The sequence below is a fragment of the Mauremys reevesii genome, linkage group 2 (genome assembly GCF_016161935.1).
Source record: "Mauremys reevesii isolate NIE-2019 linkage group 2, ASM1616193v1, whole genome shotgun sequence".
Lineage (NCBI taxonomy): Eukaryota > Metazoa > Chordata > Testudines > Geoemydidae > Mauremys > Mauremys reevesii.
The window spans coordinates 41,363,874-41,386,409 of record NC_052624.1 but is presented as its reverse complement, the minus strand read 5'-3'; the positions used below and the strand labels follow the sequence as shown (position 1 = coordinate 41,386,409).

The 22,536-nt window shown below is 39.9% G+C and overlaps 1 protein-coding gene across 3 annotated transcripts in view; it reads right to left on the bottom strand.

The window, feature by feature from the left end:
* The window catches only part of ITGA8 (integrin subunit alpha 8), a 174,951-nt gene that overhangs the window by 72,169 nt on the left and 80,246 nt on the right, over positions 1–22,536 (bottom strand). For all 3 annotated transcript variants that reach the window (XM_039522444.1, XM_039522445.1, XM_039522446.1), the window contains 6 exons: positions 14,377–14,432; positions 13,768–13,922; positions 12,097–12,234; positions 11,614–11,681; positions 9,956–10,103; positions 3,339–3,431 (listed from right to left, as the gene is read on the bottom strand). In XM_039522444.1, the coding sequence (XP_039378378.1) occupies positions 3,339–3,431; positions 9,956–10,103; positions 11,614–11,681; positions 12,097–12,234; positions 13,768–13,922; positions 14,377–14,432 (658 nt within the window). The remainder of the gene's footprint in view (positions 1–3,338; positions 3,432–9,955; positions 10,104–11,613; positions 11,682–12,096; positions 12,235–13,767; positions 13,923–14,376; positions 14,433–22,536) is intronic.

The window sequence follows — 22,536 nt, the reverse complement described above, 5'->3', positions numbered from 1 at the left end:
AGGAGCTTGGGGTTCCAGGAAGCCAGGCGTCAGAGCCAGCATCAGAGTCAAGAGTCAAGCTGAGGGTAAGAGCTAGAGGCAGAGTCAGGAATCAGGTCAAGGGTCAATACCAGGTATTGGGGTTCGTGTTGGGATTCCAGAGGTCAGTCAGGAGTCAGAATCCATGTCAGAGTCAAGGTCAATAATGGGAATTCAGGAACAGGGAAGCTGGACAGTTGCTTCTACAGCAGCTAGTTGGGGATGCAACTGTTGCCTGAACACTTCCTGGTACATCTTGTGGGTTGATATAGGGACAAGGAGCCAATCAGGGATCACTAAGGCCACTGTCAGTCGGGTCACTCAGGGCAGAACTTCCTGTGGCATTGAACCTCTGCAGATTGTGGGTCACTGAGAGTGTGCAGATTACAGCTGCCAATGGTTAGCAGTGTGGGGATGATAATTGCCTGGTAGCCCTGCAGGCCTGCGTTCAAGTCCTGTCAACCCTTACATAGCTAGAGCTTCTCACCCTGCAAGCTCCTGCTCCCTGCATGTCTCTCAGCTAAGGCTCATCCCTCAACAGGGTCCTTGCAGGTTTCTCTTCTAGACCTTCTGCCTGGGCACTCTAGTGAGTTGTCAGCTGCCTTCTTCTAAGAAACATCCCTCCCCACCTCTCTCTGATTAACTTTGGGCTGCAGTTATCTTCCCCAGCAGGCCTAGCTTCTAACCAGATGTTTCCATCACAAAACCTATGGACTCATTTGCTTTACTTGGAATGGTGGCCTAAGCCTGGCAAGAGTGTAGCTGAGTCCCAAACCCATTAAAAGGTCAGCTCAGCCTATGACAGTTCTTCCTCTAACCTCTTTATTTGTCAGCACTTAGACTGTGAATTTCTCAGAGCAGGGACAGGCCCATCTGGAATATTTGAAAATCAGCTAACAGAGCTAACAGAGTGGGATCTACTATAAAAACAATGCATGAAGAAACATTGGCTTGATATCATGCAGGAATAACTGTGTCAAGACAGCAACCTAGAAAATTCCCATCTAGAGAAAGCTTAAGGAGAGAAATACCAATTTTTGCTAGTTGTTGCTAATCAGTATTTTGGGTATCTTAGATAATTAAGTATCAGAGGGGTAGCTGTGTTAGTCTGGATCTGTAAAAAGCAACAATGAGTCCTGTGGCACCTTAAAGACTAACAGATGTATGGGAGCATAAGCTTTCGTGGGTGAATGCCCACTTCGTCAGATGCATGTCAGATTATGAAGTACCTTGTAAAGCTACTGCACTAATATTAGGGTATCCAGCTAAGCTCCTACCAAATGTGAGCGATGCTAATTTCCAATTAAAAGCTATTGTTTTATAGGTTTACAATTCATTCACAGAAGAGTTGTCTTGCTCAGTTTTACTAGCACGGCTTATTATGTAACTCAAAAAGTTTGGATTTAATCACATTTTTGATATTTAGTTCAATGGTCATGGCATTACCCCTTTGAATTATGATTGTATGGGGATACTTACATAACCATAATTCAAAGGGGTAATGATATTCATTTAACTAAATATCAAAACATGTAATTAAACCCAAACTTTTTATAGTTATATAATCAATGGGAGAGGATTCTTGTGGGGGGAAACTCTGTCAAGTTCTGCTGCTGGAGTTTTTCCTGAACTGTTTTGTCAAGAGACAGAAGGAGAGGATCCCCCCTATGGAATGAGCAGCGTGTCTGCTCCCAAGTAACAAAGATATCCAAACCTAATCCAGGTCCAAACACCACCTCCTCAGCCCATCTTTAATCACTGTAGCCAGAATACTTGCCAAAAAGTGCCATGGTGACTTATGCTGCAGTTAACTTGTTTGTTTCAACCTTCTCTCACAAACGCTTGTTCATAAAAAACGCAGCACAACCTGCCAGTTGACAAATTCTCTGTTTCGGCTCAAGAGAAACCCAAAATAGGGAGATTAGGGGACAAATATGGATTATAATTTTCTGTGATGCCAGAAAGAATGCATTTCTTGTAGAGAAGTATGAACAACAGATTAGACTACAGCAAACACATTGTTCAGCAGTAGAATGGATAAAATAGAGCACTGCCATTATGTTAGCCAGTTCTATACGTGACTGTAGCGAGGGCTATTGATACAGCATTTATGAATATATGCTATTCATTTATTTTTAAAAAGTAGAAATTCTTTACCTTAGAAAATGTTTGTGATGATACTAATTATGAGTCAAACCTCATTTGCACTGGTGTAAATAGGATTCAACCAAAAGAATTACACTGGGGTGAGTGAGATCAGAATTGGGCCCAATAGGATTTCACTTACAGTATAGAATAAAATACTGTTTACTGAAGTGTAAAGGTGCAGGACTCACCATCACGGCGCCTCCTGCTGGTTGTTGGGAATTAGCTCTTTCCAGCACAGAGCACCCTCTGCAAGCCAGTGTCCCTCTGCTGCTGGCCCCCATGTCCCACCCAGAACCCGGTGCCCTTGTCTTTGGGGTGCTTCCCCCAGCAAATACCCCTGCAGTCTCAGGGTCTCCCCACCCCAGGGGAACCCCCAACCCTCTATCCCCACCTTGCCTCAGTCATGGCTACTGCCAGTCACCATCTAGCCCCCACTCACTAGGGCAGACTGCAGTGTAAAACCCACTCATCATAGGCAAGGGGGGTTTGGACCTTCTACCTTCCTCTGCCTTCCAGTACCTCTGTGGGCCTTGGACCAGGCCCTGAAGCCTGGGGAGTTTGCAGCCTGGCGCTCCCCTGCTTCCATCCCAGTACCCTTTCTACAGGCAGCCATATGCTGCTCTCGCCCAGCCTGGAAAGAGACTCCTCCTAGACCTCTGGCTCACAGCCTTTTTACACAGGCCAGCTGTGGCCTGATTGGGGCGTGGCCCAGCTGCAGCCACTTCCCCAATCAATCCAGTTTAGCAGTTCTCAGCCCCAACCTTCTCCCAGAGCTGATTTTAACCCTTTTTCTGCTGGAGTGGGAGAGGCGCCCCACTACATGAAGTCACATTGAAAGGAGAAAATGAACACACCTACCACTATGAATAAGGATTCCAATCTCATTACCCTGGTGATATGCCAGTGACACTAATGGAATGAGTCCCAATTTACACTGGTGTAAGTGAGGGCAGAAACAGGCCGAAAATCATGAATGTTTTCAAGCATCAGATTATTAGTCCTAAGGCAGTATAGTACTGTATGTTATTACACCAACAATTTCCTGTCCAGATAAAAGAATTTGTTTTAGCTGCTGCTTATTGGGATGCATTCTGCTAAATGAGTAGATTTCCATTAGCTTCCCTTAAAATTCAATTAGATAAAATCAGCAAATGTGTCTGGTTTTCTCTTACATTTGTTCCAGCCACCATGGGATTTCCAAGGTCACAAACCACCATTCTAGTTTCATTTTCCATCTTGTAATCACAGCTCAATACACGTAATGCCTGTAACAAAAGAACACCAACATGGAGGTCAAAGGTCAGAGCAAAGTGTATCCTGTTGAGATAATGATGCCTTTTGTTTATGAAATTTCATTTTGGTTTCAAACCCCTGTGTGCATCATGAACAGTACACAGAAGGCTGTAGCCTGAGCTCTAGTCTAAGAGTGGGAGACTTATGGGATTCCAACCCAAGACAGGTGAAGGCATGAATTCTGGTACCTTAAGGAGGTGCACTCAGAGAACAGGGAGGAGTCAAAGGTATAGCTATCTCTGTAACTAAGACATCTGGTTGCAAATCCCATCTATTTGCTCAGTACTTTGGGGGAAAGGAAGTGGGATAAGGGCTGGTATTCTTTGATTAGCCTTTACTAAATTATCAGTTGGTTAATTTCTGCTGTGAGGTAATTTAACTGTTAAATCTTCTCATGCTTTTAAAGGATTTGCCAAGCTGAGCTGAGAATAGGCACTCACACTGTGGATAAGCTAACAATTGCAGTTAAATGTATGTGGGAATCTATGTGCATAAATGCATATTCAACTCAATCCTTCTCTTGTGCAAATTTAGTTTAAGATGTTACATAAATGTCCAATCATCAGTACTATATAGTTTAATATTGTTATATAAAAGTTGTACCATCCACTAGCACAAAGTATACCAACCCCTTTGTGACTTCCTCCTGCCAAAAGAGTCTAAGCAAATAAGTGAGTTTTGGAACTAAATTTCAGAGATTCATGCAAAATCAGTGGCCTGATCTTTAATTAGACTGTAGGTGGCTGATGTTACAATATTTATGTAACAGGCAATGTCAAAGCTAATTTGTGCAATATAGGGATGGGGCAAGGGGTCAGTCTGTGATAGGATGCCCAAAATGTGAAATTATCTTTAGTAATACATTTTTTTTCAGAGATCACCTCTTAGAGGTAGTTACAGCAAAGTTAGAGGTAGAACAGTTAGAGGTAGAACACCAAAATTAGAAGTGGCAGAAGGAGGATAACAAGAAAAAGGAGAGAGATTTACACATCCAGCATTGTAGAAGCAGCAAAGAATCCTGTGGCACCTTATAGACTAACAGACGTTTTGCAGCATGAGCTTTCGTGGGTGAATACCCACTTCTTCGGATGCAAGATGTATTCACCCACGAAAGCTCATGCTGCAAAACGTCTGTTAGTCTATAAGGTGCCACAGGATTCTTTGCTGCTTCTACAGAACCAGACTAACACGGCTACCCCTCTGATACTTGACATCCAGCATTGCCAGTTCCATTGGTTTCACATGTAACTGAGCAACATTGTAGATTCAGCCACAGAACCCTTTTACTGGCCGTATGCAGCAATTTATATTTTTATAGTAGCACATGGTCTTTTTGGCAGTCTTGAACAGCAGCTAAACCCCACCAATTAACACTTGTACTCCCAGGGCACATTTTAACGGAAAAATGACTGGATGCTTTAACTAATCCAGCTGCCTACAAATGCACTAAGAACAAATGGACTGTCTTGGCTGTCTCAGTAATGAACTACTAATTGGTAACAGGGTAGTTAATGGACCCAGACTACTGAATAAAAATGCCCCCCTGCCCCCTTTAAAAAAGTTATTTAACCATCTTTCACAAATAATGTTATATTTTCCCAGACAGTGTAGATGGACATGCTTTTCAATTGACTGAGTGCCAGCAGATGGATTGTTGCTATTCAGACATTAGAAGACCTCATCTCTGTGCCAAGAGGTTTATAATCTAGTTCCAATTAAATCATATCTCATCTAGCTAGCAACCCTTTACTCATTTCACTAACAAGATTTTACAAGTGAGCCAAGAAAGCTTTTTTTTATTTTTTTTTTGAGTGTCACTCTCCCGCCCACAAAAGCATAGTGCTAATAGCACTGGCTATTTGTCTGAGAAGCCATGCGAGAACATCTCTATACATTGCAGCCAAGGCTCTCATTTTGACTGCAATGCCTCTGCTGTTCCCTGCCAGAGCAGAGACAGTGAGCCGTGCCAAACTGTGTAATGTCTTTGTCATGTGGACAAACACCTAGCAGGGGCTAGGAAAACACTTCATTTGCGTTCACTTATCTCTTTATGAGGATTTGGACTCCAGTCTCCTGCAGAGTGGAAAGGCAAGAGCCTGTGCTTATTGTGCCATCCAAGATCAGTGTGATACGTTTTTGGGGGCAGGGACTGTCTTTTTGTTCTGTTTGCAATGCCAAGCACAATGTGGTTATGGTCGGAGATTGGGGCTCCCAGATGCTACCACAATCTAAATTACTGCTACTAATAATAGGGTTGATCATACTGTATTTCATTAACCAACTGGCAACTTAAGGAAGAATCAATGTATGCAGTGGATCAAGAAAACAAATGGTATCTTTTGACTTTTACACCTAAAAATTAAGAAGAGCATCAATCTGCAGCTGGGGGATGAGGGCCTGATTCTCTGCTGGGTTGCATTTTCATAGTCATGTACACCAGTGCAAAGAACTACCATTCTGATTTGGCTACACAAAGTACAAGGTGATGGAGAATCAGAGCCCGAGGTAACAACACAGTAACAATACAGACATAGCACACTCAATGGTGCCTCCTATGCAGTGGAGTCGGAACAGTTTATCCATTGTGGGCCCTGTAAGGTAATATTATTGCTTTATCATTTTCCTTGAGTAGCTAAAGTTTATAGAATAGCCAAAAGAATCCTTCCATAGACATATCAGACAGGTAACATTCAAGGGACATCTTTCAGTTAAGCCAGAGTAACTACAGAGCAAATTGGAGTAATATCACACATCCATTGCTCTGGGTTTATGCTGGAGTAACTGAGAGAAGAATTTGAACCGAAAACTCTTCTGTGTTTTCCTTTTTCTTCTTTTCTCTTTTGCTGTATCCAAAGTGTATATAAATAAGTACAAGGGATAAATTTGGTCCACTTGTTTTATCTAAACTGAACTATATCCCGCTGTTACATTGGGACTGGTTTTGAGGAACATATTGTCTCTGCCCTGTTACAGGAAGGCCAGTTATATAGGGACAATACTGATTACAGACATGGAGAGGGCCACTGCCTTTGATATAGTGAAGTGCCACTGAGGAATGTTGGATGCAGAGGGCTAATGGCATGATGGTAACTGGTGCCATCACAAATCTAAAGAACTTTGCTGAAATTACTGTGGAACTTCTGATTATTTATATTACAGCAGTGCCCAGAGTTCCAATTAGAATCAAGGCTTCATTGTGCTAGGTGTGGTACAAACACTTGTGGAGACATAGGGTGAAATCCTGACCCTGCTGAAACCAATGGTAAAACCCCCATTAACTTCAGTGGGTCCAGGATTTCACCCATGGTTACAAACCAAGAGACTTATGTTTCCATACCTGAGTGTATCTTGGGTGTCACATTGCAAGTTGTTTTGATAAAGCCAGATATGCTGGAAGTTAGCCCTGTGCAAGGCAAGCCAGAGGCCTATCCATCATGTTGAGATACTTAAACTTTATTCATGAATAGAATCAACTGTAAGCACTCTTTTATACTTTCAGCATTTGTATTGGATCAGCCTTTAAACATACGAACCTAATGTACGTGGAAGTAAGGCCATTTTGGGAATAAGATGATAGAAATGGTTGTAAATACCTCTCTTCTTGGCAAACTTCCTCTTTCTATAATGACAGAGAGGTGGAGTGCAATGAGAATGTAGAGGAAAGGGTGTAAAGGAACATTAGGATTTACAGGATGCATGTTTTAATCCATTCATTTTTTTCATTTCAATTTGGTTTTTTAAATGACAGAGATTGTGTATTCATCTTTGTCAGGACTTCAACAGCTTTGAACAACTGTGGTAGCACAGAAAAGCAGCTGAAGATAGAGAACAACACCCCATTTCTTATTAAATACCACATGCATATTTTATAACATGGGCAAATAGTGCAATATGAATGTCTCTGTCGCACATTTGGGTTGTGTTTTCTAGGTTTTTATTTGTATTAAACTCAACAATAAAGTTTTGAATAGTATACTTTTTTTACAGTTCTAAAATCAATAGAAGTCACTGGTTAGCTTTCAGTACTATATGAAAAGTTCACAAAAACTAAATCTGTTATACATAATGTAATGCTGCCTAAGAATTATGAACACTAGGACTAATGTTCTGCTATTTTTTTTAAAAAGAACATAAATAGCAATCCCTCTGTCTGAATTAGGGCTGACATTAAGAGATGTGAATGAAAGGTTAATCAGTCTGCTCTAGTGCACAGAGCATGGGAGTGCAAATGTATGGAAAATTTAAGATAGCCTCATTAAGTCTGTATCAGCAGACTGGTCATGAAGCAGAGCTGGTCATGAAATGCATTTTACTTCACACAAAAAAAATCAAAGAAAATGAAAACGTTTGATCTAAAAAAATTCATTTTATAGTAGTTGAAAACAAACCATTTTGGGGGACTAGGGGTTAATTTTTTTTGTAATGAAAACCTGAAAGATTTTGATAACATTTTGATAAAAAGGGCATTTTTTATCTAAAGTTTTGGGGGGAATTTTTTCCCTGCCATTTCTAATTAGAAGACTCTCGCCTCTCCAGGACCCAATCCAAAATCCACTGAAGTAAATGGAAAGATTCTGATTAACTTCAGAGTGCTTAGGAACACCACCCCCTCCCCCTGCCACATATGTCAGGAAGAATAGTCTATTGCTTCTTGAGACCAACAGAGTAAAATAACCCAGCCAGATTATGATAAATACAGCTTCTTTCCTGTACATCAGGCAACAAAGCTAGAGTTACTATGAGAGAGCAGGAGAAGAAAAATACACTGAGAAGCAAGGAGTCAGGGAAATTATTTTAAGTGCACGTGAGGGGTAGAGTTCTCTTTAATTTCTAACAATATAATCTTCAATAACATCTTCACTTTCCTTTTCATCAGTTCTTTTAACTGGGTTTATCCTATTGCAACTTTCAGTCCATTAGTAAAGTAGATTGACAGAAGAAGAATCAAGAAATACATTGCAGATTACTTTCAACTCAATTAACAACATTTGTCTCTTGCAAGGAAATTAACTCCCCCTCTAATTCCCAGGGCCTTTCTGTGTGTCACATTCCAAACATTCAGAGAAAAAAAGTTGATGGTGCGATAGTTTAAGAGATTTATGTGCAGATGAGGTGATATAATCTTACTGTCCAGCAGTGAATAAGAGAGATCTGTTTAAAAAAACAAATGGCTGGGGCGGGGCTTAAGTAATTACAGTATAGTTCAATTGGACAAGCTTCTTTAAATAGCCTCTGTCTAAACATTATCATATCCTATGATTTCATGCTTCTTGGCCTATGTATAAAGCCTTGTCTATACTGGCAGCCATGTGTAGGATACATGTATCTACATGCCACAGTGAAAAGCATGTTTTGTCCAGATCCTTTCCCCTCTGCCTCCCCCCTGCCAGAGCCTCTCCCTGCTACTGGAGACTTTCCCTGTGGTGGGGCAAGGCTCCAACAGCTCCCTGTTGCAGGGAAAGGCTCCAGCAGTGGGGAGCTGCCGGAGCCTGTCCCCAGTGCCTCCCCACTTCTGGAGCCTTTCCTTGTGCTGGGAGGCCCATGGGACATTACACTGTTTTTAGCAGTGTAGCCATGGAAGACACTGCTTGGGCATTTGGAGAGCCGTTAAGGGTACATACCCTAAGGTTCTGGCATGTTTTTACTCCACACGGCTAAGCAACAGACATGCCAAACCCGTGGAAAAAAACACAGAAATTGGGCTTGTTTTTGGCTTAACTGGCTTGTGAGGTTGCTTGTTGGCTAGTTTTTGGTTTGTAGCTCATTGCTTGTTTGGCTTGTAGCTTGTTGCTTCTTTTTTTTGATCGGCTCCTGGCAAGCAGGGGCAAGGGGGCACAAGCAGGGGCAAGGGGGGAGAGTCAGGGGTGCATAGCAGCCCCACCACAGTCCCAGACTGCACGCCAGGGGGTTCTAGTCCATAGAGTGTTGGGGTTCTGAGGGACTGGCTTGTTTTGGCCTTGTTTTGAAATGGGATTAGCTTGATTTTTGGCTTATTGTGAAAGTTGGGGTGCTTATTTACCATGTGAAAGTTGGCAACTGTTCTTAGCAGTGCCTCGCCATCTATTTATACCCTTGTTGTGTGTGTGTGGGGGGGGGGAGGTGCAGTGTATGGACCATACACACCACCATAAGTATCAGAGAGGTAGCCGTGTTAGTCTGGTTCTGTAAAAGCAGCAAAGAATCCTGTGGCACCTTATAGACTAACTAAATTTCCACTCTTGCATCCGACGAAGTGGGTATTCACCCACGAAAGCTCATGCTGCAAAACGTCTGTTAGTCTATAAGGTGCCACAGGATTCTTTGCTACCACCATAAGTGTGGACATAGCCTAAAATAAAACAACTGATCTGAATGTAAATATGCTTTTTAAAAGATTTGTACTATTTTTTTGATTAAAGCCACCAATCTGTCATCTAACCCTAGCTAGAATACACAGGGTGCTTTAACTCTGTGCCAGTCTTTTTTCTTTAAACACAGAATACCCCAATATGATTACCTTGTGGTTTCGTTCAACACCTGTGTAATCTGCTTCAGGTGGGATCTTTATATGAAGCTCAGCTTCATAGGCTCCTTCCCCATCATTCCGTGGGTTTATTATGAGCATGACACAATTTTCTTCTCCAATGATTAGTTGATCTTTATCTCTATAAAAACATACATCTGATCATGAACTTTGAAAAAACATAATTAATTGGATAATAAACATGCACAATTAATCAACGTGTATGAACCATTTGCTCTCCTAGCATCTATACTCAAAAAGTAGCAATTTTCTAAAAAACCTGCCTTCAAGTTCTATGCACAACCTGCTACTTGACATAGAATTTACAACAGAAAAATAATCCCATGGAGAAACTCCACAGCAGATTTGCAAATTGTGAAAAAGGGAGTGTACTCTAGAGCAGTGAGGAAGGGGTCAGGGCAAATACATGTGCCACTGTGGACTGTCAAAGTGAGTTACAATAGAATACGGAAAGCAAGTTGTATTCAATTCCAAAGCCCTGATTGCACCCTACCAACACAGGAATAGATTATGTAGAAAACTAAACTTTATGAGGGTCCCCGTTGCACTACTTCCTTGGAGTGGAGAAAAGTATAGCAGGTTATTTCAGCTCCCCTCTCTGCCTCTTTTCCCCCATGGAATGAGAAAGGATTTCAGCCCCACAAAACAGCACATCTCCTGAGATCCACTGAGACTAGAGTGGGCAAAATTTTTCAGACTAATATTTTATTCACCAACAAATGCAGTTTCAGTTCAGCCAAAACTATTCATGAATTTGTCACAAATTTGCTATATAGTTTCAGCCAAAAAAGTGAAAAAAAATTCTGAGCTAGATGCACAAGGGGACTTAGGTGTTATTCACAAAACAGAAAAGAAGGAGGTGGTGGCTAGAGCATTCACCTGGGAAGTCCTGGGTTTGAGTCCCCATTCTTCCTGATTCAGAAGAGGGACTTTTGTCTTTTTGTTTCATCAAGAAAATTGAAAATTTTTCATTTAGGCTCAAGCCAAACAATTTAAAAACTTTTTTTGTTTGGTTTGGCCAGTGAACCAAAAAATAGCGATGATTTGCAAAGCCCTAGCCAAGACACACACTGGCTCCACACTGACGCTTGCCTCCGATGGCCTTCTCCAGTTCCTTGACAGCACAACTCCAGACCCATTATAATTCCTTGCTGCCCCAACCTATAACCTTTCCCCCATGTTTTTGACTTAACTAAATAATGACATTGAGAATCAAGTGCCAAACACAAAAACAAGTGGGCCATAAAAACAAATAAAGTGAAAAGCCCTTTGCAACAGCAATTCATATTATCTACTGGTACTCAGGGGTGGAAGCAGAGCTGTTTGGTTGTATGTTTCCCTACCATTGTTGAGTACAGTGAATGTCTGGGACAGATATATAGACAAAAATAGCCATATACAGGATTTATCTTTCTTTGTCCTTGAGAGGAAATAGGAGAACAGACAAAAATCTGGAAATCTGGTACTTGGCATACGTAAGAAGGCATTGCTATAGCCAGCAACTGACCTGAGTTTCACATTTCATCTAGTAGTTAAGGCAGTTAGAAGTGTCTATATTTTCTTCTGAGCTGTTTTAATGACCACCTGTATTCTATTAGGTATAGAACACATATTTTTTTGTTTAAACTTACGGTGTAGCTGAAAGTTTCAAATCAGGAATGCACATGTTGTCCTCCCCACAATCCACCAGAATGTAAGCCTATTCAAAACATGTAACGGTGGTATTAGAGTTTTTCCTTGAAAAAAATCAATTCACTTCCTTGTTTTGATTATTACCAGGAATGCCACAAATGAAGGGGTTATTTCTGCAAGCCTTTACCCTCATGAGTAATCTCAATGACTATGTATGTAATGGTTTGTAAGATATGAATATATGAATCTTTCAAATGTTTCCCCACTATAACTTGGGGCTTACATGTTCTACAATGCAATCAAAACAGTAGTTCTGGAAGAGTTTTAAAAGACGCATGGTCATCTATTCCCATGAAATACATATTCTGAATTAATTAAACCCTTGTTGCATAACTTCTATGAACACAATGATACACTATTTTAAGAAAGATGTGACAGATAATATGTTTATATATAGAACATATTGCATGCAAGGTCCATACCTGCTCCCTAACAGTGCTTTCTTGATAATAGTTCAGTATTGGTTTCACAGCTAGGTCATCTTCAAAAGTGGATTCATCCAAGCTGTAATTCAAACTAACACTGATTGGAGATAATTTATCTCGAAATTCTGTTTCATCCTGTGAAAGGTAATCACATAATAAAAACAACACTTTAAAATGGCTGCTAAAGGCAAGGTAATAACGGCCACGAATTCAGGGTTTTGTCTCTATTGAAGGAATAAAACAATGATTCTTTGAAGAGTGTCTTTGAAGACATTTTTTGATTATGCGGTATAGTTAGGAAAGCGAGGTTACTCACCTGTAACTGGTGTTCTCAGAACACATTGCCTCCACAGACCCACACTCTGGAAGTAGCTTGCTGAGCTGCGTAGACTCAGAACTTTTTCAAAGCAGTAGCCTAGAATGAGGCCGTATCTAAAACTCCCATCAGTTCTTGACCACCTGGCAGGAATGGAGGGAGGGCACGTGTGGATCTGTGGAGGCAATATTGTTGGTTTGTTCCATAACCAAGGATTTATACACATCAGCCTTGGTAAAAGTCCACCATCTTTATTGCCTATGCAGCCCCTTATATACTGCGAAAGCCCTTCTTTTCCCCACCTCACCTTCCTCTGCCCTTCCAGGGTGGCCTTAATGCCTACCCAGACAGTGAATTAAGCAGTTCCAACTACAGGTGAGCAACACTAATCTTTTCTCCTTCATAAATATACCTCCACAAAGCCTCACTCTTGGACACTGGGGAGCAGTAGTCATCCTGGAGGTTGTCTGAGGAGAAGACAAAGACTAAATGACAGCTCTACTAAACTATCTCTTCAGACTAGACAGCTATGCTGAACAAAGGTTTAAAGCAATATGCCAGAGGGCTCCATATATTTCTTAGCTACTGGGATTTGGTGGAAATATGCCCACAAGGCTGCTATGGGTCTTCCAAGGATTCTGAATAAAATGGATGTGGTGACTCTCTCAACTGATAACCCTCACTTTTTTTCCCTTCACAGAGGAAGTGGATTAAGCAGATAGATGCTTAATATTAGCTATTTAGGACTCCAGATCTGTCAAATAAGAAAAAGAGGGGTTCACTGTATGAAGGGAGGATAAGTCACCATTATCATTATTACTTTTCACTTATATCCCACTTTTCCTTCATAGATCTCAAAGTGGTTTATAAAGGCGGGTAACCATTATTATCCTAGTTTCATAGCTGAAGAAACTGGGACACCAAGAGCTTAACTGATTTACCCAAGTCTTTCTGTTTTATAGTTATTTTCTAATGAGTTTCAGTGTTTTGTTCTCATGCACTAGAATATCATCAGTGTGTGTTGTGCCACTGTTTACATCCAAATAACTTTGCTCGTTGCTTCCTGAAAACGTTTCTATTAAAATTTCAAGATCTAATTATTATTCCTTGAACTCAACTGGACAAACTATCTTTCATTGACTAAGAAATGGAAAAGGTGACCTAATATGTCTTTCTCACATTTAATTTTGTGATTATAGAATGTTCATGATAAGTGCTCTTACTTTTTGATCATTCGTATTTCTGAAATTAATAACATGACTGGCATTTTCATATATATATATATATATATATATTCCTCCCATAATACTAAAACTATGAGATGACAGCCAAGAATATTTTAAACAACTTACTCGGAGATAAACAACAAAGTCCCGGCAATGGAGCTGTTTCTGTCTTTCTATCACAATGGGGAAGAAATGATGTGACTGATGGTAATCAAAGAAGAGGGTCCTTTTAACAGCTCCTTTCTGTTTCAATGAATCTAACTGCAATTCAGCTTGCAGCACTAGAGAATGTAAATAAATTAAACATTTAACATGGAAAGAAAATATGGTGAACAAAATTATAGCTAATGTCAATAACAAACTTTTTCCAGTAAAAATCAAAGCCTACATTTCAAATGGGTTGCTAGATTACAGCACACTAGACATTGATCCAAAGTACAGAATATGTATAATTTAAATTAATCTTTGTAACTTTATTTTCACAGTCAACATGTACTGTACACAATTTCTATTTCCTAAGATTCTTTCTTTTAAAAGCATTACAAAATAGTCAAGTTCTTGCTTTTATTTTGGCAAATGGATAAACCTTGCTCAGTTTAAATAAATAAAACAAAAACAGGCAGTAGTTTCTTAACTTATAAAGGACCCAATGCTGTATTCTTTGAATGCAGTCAAAATATCCAACTCAAATCAATGAGCCATAAATAAATTTATAGGTATATAAAACTTTCTTACCTATCTTATCTGAAATACTTTGACCTTCAAAAGCTACACAGACTCTTACAGTAAAACTGTAAAAAGCAACAAAGAAAAATAATTAACAGATAGAGCTTTGTACTGAGTCACTGATTCCATTATTTCTCAGTCCGCCTTTTCCCCCATCTCAAAAGTTGTTACAGAGCATTCACTGTCCTGAACCAATTCTGCAATCTGTCTCACTAACTCTGTATCAGGCTGCCTACACACAGTCCTTTTTTAGTTTCTTATGATGGAATTAAAAAAAGTATCTGTGCATGTACCCGGCTCACAATCCTGTATTCCTTGCGCACCAAAACCACCAAAGGATAAAATCCTGATTCCACTGAAATCAATGACTAAAACTCCCATGTACTTCAGTGGGGCCAGGAATTCACTCAAATACTTAAACAGAACTTTTTTTAGTGCACAAGGAATGAGAGATCAGGCCAGAGAGTTTTCCATTTCAATTTAAAACTTTGCTGGAGTTGCCTATCAGATCAAGCCCTAAAGTAAAAGGTCAGAGAAATTAAATTTTCAGTGTTTGTTATTTATTACATAAATGCATTGAAGCTGTATGCTAATAGCTTTATTTCTGGTGTGTGTTTTTCATGGCAAACGCTGTTCTCCAAATAATGGCCAGCAACATCCATGTCATTAAAGATAATCATACTGCACAAACTTCAACACATAGCCACCTAAGTTATATATTTAAAACTGCCCACTTTCTTTCCTCTACATGTCATGTCACTGATCCTGACTTATACTGAAAAATTAAAAGAGAAGACCTTCTCTAACTATAGAGACTGACAACACTTTATTTTAGCAAATTCTAGTGCATATATTTTCCTTAATAAATCCATTATTTTTATCTAATCAACATATGTAAAGGTGAAACCATAAAAATTTATTACTGGTTGTGGAAAGGTTTCATTTTACAAAGAGATGTTTTATTACACAATACAAAATATAAATGTTTAATGAAATTACATTCAAAAGCTTTCACAAATAACCACTGATGATCTGTCAAACCATTATAACAATGTTAATGCTATTAGAAAGGCTTGACTTCCTGCTAATAGACACCACTGGAAACCCATCTTTAGTAACATGCTCTTGATGTCTAGTACTTGACACTACTTACTAAAGTCCCAATTCTGCAAACCCATACTCCCATATGTAGTCCCATAGTTAGTCATGGGAATACTCATTTGAGTAAGGGTTGCAGGGTGGGATATTAACACTTGAAAATCTCCCTAGTTACTAGTGATTCTTAGAGACTATCACAATCAGTTTACACAGAGCCCGGTCAGCATTGGAACTATAAAATTGGCACATTTCACGTCAGACAATGACAAGAAGTTAGATAAAATCCAAACATTTCTGAACTGGTCATTGCTTTTAAATACTACACTAATGTTATGGTATGTACCAACATAGTCATGTAGTCAGCTCAAAACTAGTAATGTTACCTCTAAAATAACCTCTAATCATATTGTTACTGTGTATCAGCTTCCTCTGACAAGTATAATAAAAATGTGCCACATCAGGGATTCATATAACTCACATGACCTTACTCAACATCTTCCTTCAGGGCAAACAATTTCCTTCATACCATTAAGACTTCACCATAGGCACCAGAAGCTATTAAAAGTGTTGATTCCAATTCCCCTGAAAAACTGCAAATTTGGGCCTATTTACATTTCTCCTAGAATTACCAATTAGAGAATGAATAATTGTCCATTTCTAAATATATGGGACAGGGAGAGTGGGCATTAAATGGAGAACATATACTTTGTTAAACTGATCTGCAAAGAATTTAGTCATCAGCCTTTATAGGCCAAATTGTGGCACAGCTAGGGCAGCCAGGCAGGAAAGTAAGGAGGTACAAAGGGCCCTCTTATACCCCTGTGGCAGCTATCTGCACAACAGGTAACTGCACGAGAGGGGAATCAGACTTTGTGGAGTGGTTATCCCCCCCACCTCAGGTGGGTGGGAGCTGTAGGGAGTATGCAGAATCTTGACTCTGCCCTCTCAATGCTCCTGGTGATGTAGCTATGCTACTGTGTCAGACAGCGAGCTGGGTATAAACCCATCACAATGTACTCTGCCAGCAGCAAGCACGAACCGAGAACCCTTCACCTTCCCCCTGACCTTGGATAGGCTGACCTAGCTGATGTGGAGGGAGGCTGGTGGCGAGGCTCTTTTAAAATTCTCAGTTAGATTAAGTTTATTATATAATTGATTAAGATTATTAGTAATTATATTTAAAGCATAAATTATGCAGAATCATTATGCTGTTTGTAGTTTGAATTAAAAAGTAATTATTGAAACAATACAATTTTAATATATTTTGAACAATTGGAAATTACAGTGATATGTTCAAGATAAAAGCAGCAAAGAGTCCTGTGGCACCTTATAGACTAACAGACGTATTGGAGCATGAGCTTTCGTGGGTGAATACCCACTTCATCGGATGCATGCACCCACAAAAACTCATGCTCCAATACGTCTGTTAGTCTATAAGGTGCCACAGGACTCTTTGCTGCTTTTACAGATCAAGACTAACACGGCTACTACCCCTCTGATGTTAAAGATAGGTTAGGAACATTGTAGTTTAGTCCAAGAGCCTACTCTGCTTTCATAAACGCAGCAGATCTTCATGCACTTCGTATGACTGAGATCAGTTAGTTGTCCCTTATATAAAAATCAAGGCTCATCCTTCCCTTCCAGGAAGAATAGGACCAAGAGGTGAATGTTTACATGGAAGAGCTTTTGCAGATCTGTCAGTCCACTGCATCCTCCCTCCTGAGAAGTAGGGCCAGTAAGACTATGGAGTAGGCAGTGTTTGGGTCCTCCAGCACCCCTGCTGAGCAGAGATCTACTGCATATTCAAGAGGCCCCAGGAGTCTCTAACTGAATGCAAAGATCCCCTCCACTTCTGGGCTCCCCACAGCTGAGATAACATAACCAGCAACATTGCCTCACTGCCCATGGCTTCCTGGCCCAGATGCCTTGTCTTTGAAACATGCGGAGAGGATGTTACTCTCTTTAAAGCAGCAGTAGGGTTGCCAACTTTCTAATTGCACAAAACCAAACACCCTTGCCCCGCCCCTTCTCTGAGGCCCCTCCCCTACCCACTCCATCCCCCCTCCCTCTGTCACTTACTGTCCCCTACCCTCACTCACTTTCACTGGGCTGGGGCAGGGGTACAGGAGGGGTGAGGGCTCTGGCTGGGAGTGTGGGCTCTGGAGTGGGGCCAGGATGAGAGGTTTGGTTGTAGGAGGGGGCTCTGGGCTGGGGTCAAGGGGTTTGGAATGTGGGAGTTCGGGCTCCAGCCAGGTGGCACTTACCTCAGGTAGCTTCCAGTTGGCAGCGCAGCAGGGCTAAGGCAGGCTCCCTGACTGCCCTGGTTCTCTGCGGCTCCCTGAAGTGCCCGGCATGTCCAGCTCCTAGGCACATCCACTTCCTAGGCACAGAGGCAGCCAGATGGCTCTGTGCACTACCCGCGCCCGCAGGCATCACCCCCACAGCTCCCATTGGCTGCTGTTCATGGCCAATGGGCGCGGCGGAGTCAGCACTTGGGGCGGGGGCAGCCCATGGAGCTTCCCTAATCTCTCCTGCGCCTAGGGGCTGCAGGGACATGCTGGCTGTTTCCAGGAGCTGCGCGGAGCCAGGGCAGTCAGGGACCCTGCCTTAGCCTTGCTGTGCCGCCAACCGGACTTTTAACGGCCCGGTCAGCGGTGCTGACTGGAGCTGCCATGGTCCCTTTTTGACTGGGTATTCTGGTTGAAAACCGGATGGCTGGCAACCCTAAGCAGCAATAGTCTTCATATGTTTTATAGGGTAAAATACTGCCTCTCTGAGAAAAGAATATGCCTTGTTTAGAGTCTGTCCCCCAAACTCTTCCACCTTGGTCCTGCTCCCTCGGTCAGGTGGATTGTATCCTTTCCCCCCGCCCCCACTGATGCAGTAGGCAGAAGATGTGGCTACTAGGGTTGGTTGAAAACAGGAGTTATTATCCATTAAAATTTTGAAACAAAATGAAAAATTTCTGTTTCGTTTGAAATTTTTTGCAGCTGTTTCTGATGAAACAAACCAAATTCAAATGATTCTAAATGAGAATTTTGTCAGTTTTGTTTTCTTTTTCCCCCTGGTCTCTCTATTCCCCCCAAGTGAAACTTTTCATTTAAAATAATTTTGTTGAAAAAAATCAGAAAATTTCAAATGATGTTCATTTTTCATGAAAATTATCATTTTGCTCCCAAAAGTCATTTATAATCAATGAAACTTGGAGGAAAATGTTTGACCAGATCTAGTGGATACACAGCCAGAAATTCAGCAGCATAACTGCCTTTGCCTTATGAACAGCCCCTCTGTTTCTCCCCTACAAATGCAGTTGGGGTCCATGTGCTCACCTTCACACTATGTGAGCAGAGACTTTAATATGGGTGTACATGAAAATGGCACTCTACCTTTCTGAAAGGGCACTTAGCAGTATGTATACAGGGTATGGACGACACAGCAGAGTTTGGCAATACAAACTCTAAGTGGTGTTTACTATATTTAATTACACAGCGTAAAAATCAAGAGAATGAAAAACTCATCTCTTAGGATCAGATTCTCTGCTGATGGGAATCCTCACAGTTCCATTGATTTCAATGGTGCTATGAGGTTTTACACTGGCGGAGGATTTGTCTTTTAGTATCTTGTCAAATCCAAGTGATATTTTGGATCATTAATTTAAACTATATTAATATTTATTTTGCATAATAGTGTGAAGAACTGGGTACTGTGTATATGTACAACTGCCCACTTCTGGATGGAATTGGAACTGCACATCATAGGCCCTTGAAATGCTAGCACAGCTAATGTGAGCTCCTTTAGCTCAAGTGCTAGTGAGCTGTGCTTTAGAAACAGGATGATCCAACTTGTGTCCCTTATGCCATTCTGGTGCGCAGCACAGTCACAGCTGTGAAATCATAAATTGCACAAAATTTGACATGGGGAATATTTAGTGCAGAAACATTTCTAAAGAGATCACACAGTTTAGTCATAAACATCATGAGATTGGTAAATTAACTCTTTTGAAAGTAGCATCATGTTTAAGGGAGATCTTGTGATGTTTAAATGGGCTTGTTTGTATTATGCGGCCCTCTATGCTTGTAAGAAATGGGAAAAGCTAAAAATAATAGATTTTATAATAAGTAAGGCCAAGAGAGTTAGATCAGTTAAGCAAGACTGGAGTCAGAAGGGTTTCTGAGATCTGGAAAGTTGATTTATAGCTCTGTGGAAAAATAGAATGAGTTCAACTTTCAAACTTCTAACAAATGCAAGTTGATATGGTGATTACTCAACAAGTAGGACAATTTTGAACAATTAAAGGAAGAGAACTGCTGTAGATAAGAAACAACTGGGAAATGGCATCTTTGTCCTTTGACTGTATGGCCTTGTCTGTATCATCAGTTTTGGATGACATGGAGGTAAGAACACCAGAGTCTTGTCTGCCCTATAGTGTCTATCATTGCTACCACCATGAGAGCTACACTGGTGGCTACAAAATGAAGCCTATGACTGAACAAACAACAAGATTTTTCCTCTAAACCTTAAGACAACAGAACAGTTTGCTTGAAATAAATCTATACCCTTCAACCTGATGTAAAAAACCCACACCAGTGTATTTTAATTCTAACACAACTAAATATTACAGAAATTTAAAAAGTGATCACGAGATATGATACATGCAGTTGCATCTCTAATTATCTTATTATAAGTTTTCTGCCTTGAATTTAGGAGCAAACAAAAGCTAGTGAATCTTTATATATATAGTTACTCATGTCTTTTGTGCCAGCTGAATATTTGACTGTGAATATCTGTAAATATTATTTAAAATACATTGGTTTTGCCTTGTGATTCAATTAATGCCTAGCCGTTATCTATCCCCTAGGAGAGATGTATAAAGTCACAAATCACCACCTTATGAAGCCTGGAGACTCAAAGCTTGGTCTGTCAAAAACAAGGAGTGATGTAGGTTACACATTCCACAGTGTGGAAAGACTGGACTGTAGAAATTTTTTTGACAGAATAATTTTCTGCTGAGAGATGGAATTTAATTGAAATAGACATGTTTTGTAGGAATGTGTCAATTTTGACAAAATTTTCCTTGGGAAAAGGTAAAAAGAAATAGTTTGACTTTCTTGTTCCATTGTGATAGTATAAAAATGTTTTAACTATCATTTAGATTCATGTGGACTTTTATAGTCTATTAAATATTCACTTAAATATATGTATATATTACATATATTGTAATATATTACATTTAATATTGTAAGACTCTAAAAACAAAACAAAATGAATCAAAATTCTTAAAATAAAACAATAAAGTTGCTACCAAACATGTTGATTTTGATAAAACTACATCTTCTCTGCTCAATATGGGTGTTGGAGTACTAAACCTGTGCCTACATCATAGTCTTGCCAGGCTTGCCTCTCACAGGGGAGGATGCAGTGTACTGGCAGAACAGCAAAAGTTCAAGTCTTTCATATAAACGTTTCCCTCTTGGCTCTGTTTTCTATGGAAGGGAAGAATGAGCCTTGGCTTTTACGTAAGAGCTGAGCAACTGATCTGTCATATGAAATGCATTATAATTTGCTGTGTTTATGACAACAGAATAGGGTCTTTGATTAATCTACAAAATGTTCCTAACCTTTAATTAGTGTTTCAGTATCATTCTAAACTCTTCTATTCTTAGTATCTTAGCCGAAGTAAAATGCATGGACTAGATCATAATTATGAGGTATAGATCATATAAATGTCAGAACAAAATGACTCAGTGGTCCTGACTTGAACTTTTTTGGAATTTCTGTTTTATGGAAATTTTTGAAATTGCGGGTTTTTTCCCCAGTCTGGAACATTTTTTTTGTCTTGAAATATCAGACCTTTCCCTGGAAGGGAAATTCCAATTTTCATCCATCTCTCCTGAACTGAAGTTTGTAATAGAAAAAATTAATTTTGGTTTGTCGATGTGGAGCTATGTAGTGCATGAAGAATTTGATTGGGGACATATCAATACGATAAACAGAAATGATTGTCAGTTCCTAATACTACTTATTTACTATTATTGATAATTCATTCAACACAAGGGAAACGTGGTTAAAGATTTGATAACTATATACTCCTATTCTGTTCACATATGAATCCTTGCCTTGCCACATATGAATCCATCTACAGCTGAGCAGAAGAGGCAGATACCCCTCTATTTTGGTGAACCATTCACTCAAACACATAACAGTCAGCAATTTCTGTGTGGAAAATGTAACTCCTCAGATTCGTCATTTTAGGTTGCCTTTAGAAGCTCCAGTATTTAGTATACTTTCAGGTTGCCATGGTAAAAATAGTTACCCCATGCCTAATCCACAGAACTCTGCATTCAAGTCACTCCAACCAAAGTTTTCAAATGCCTAAATCCATATTTTCTGGGATACTGATCATATCATTTGAACTGATGGGAGTAGCAAGTACTTAGCACTAGAAATGATCAAAGATTATTAACTCTCTCTACCCGAAAACAACTCCCTTGAAAAATGTCAGAGTTGTTTACATTTTGCAAGGTTCAAAACTGACCCACTCTTTGTTTTTTTCCTCAAAAAATTGTCTCTATTATTTATTTATTTTTATTAAAAGTTTTATAGACATTTTTCATTTACTGAAAATCCAGTTTACTGAAAATTTTCAATAAACCGTTTCAACAGTGGATTAGATGATAAATTTTAATTATAAAGTTGCAATTTTTTCTTTGAGAAAGAACATCACCCCATTTTACAGAGTAGGAATTGGAGGCCTAGAAACGATAAAATGCTTGATTAGTTTGATAGATTTACAGAGAGTGGACAGTCAGCACTTCTGAAAATTAGAATCTCCAAAATGCGTCAGATTAGTCCCCCAGAAATGGAGATATTCAAATTAAAAGTCACAAATGTAGGCCATGAGTTCTAACCCTGATTTTGATACCTTTTGGTTGTAAAGCCTTAGGCAGGTCAGTTAACATCTGTTCCCTCATCGCTAAAATGGGAATAGTACTATTTGCCTACCTCATATAAACGTGAGGCCTAACTAAATACCATTTGTAAAGTGTGATTAAAGTGTAAAAGAGCAGTCAG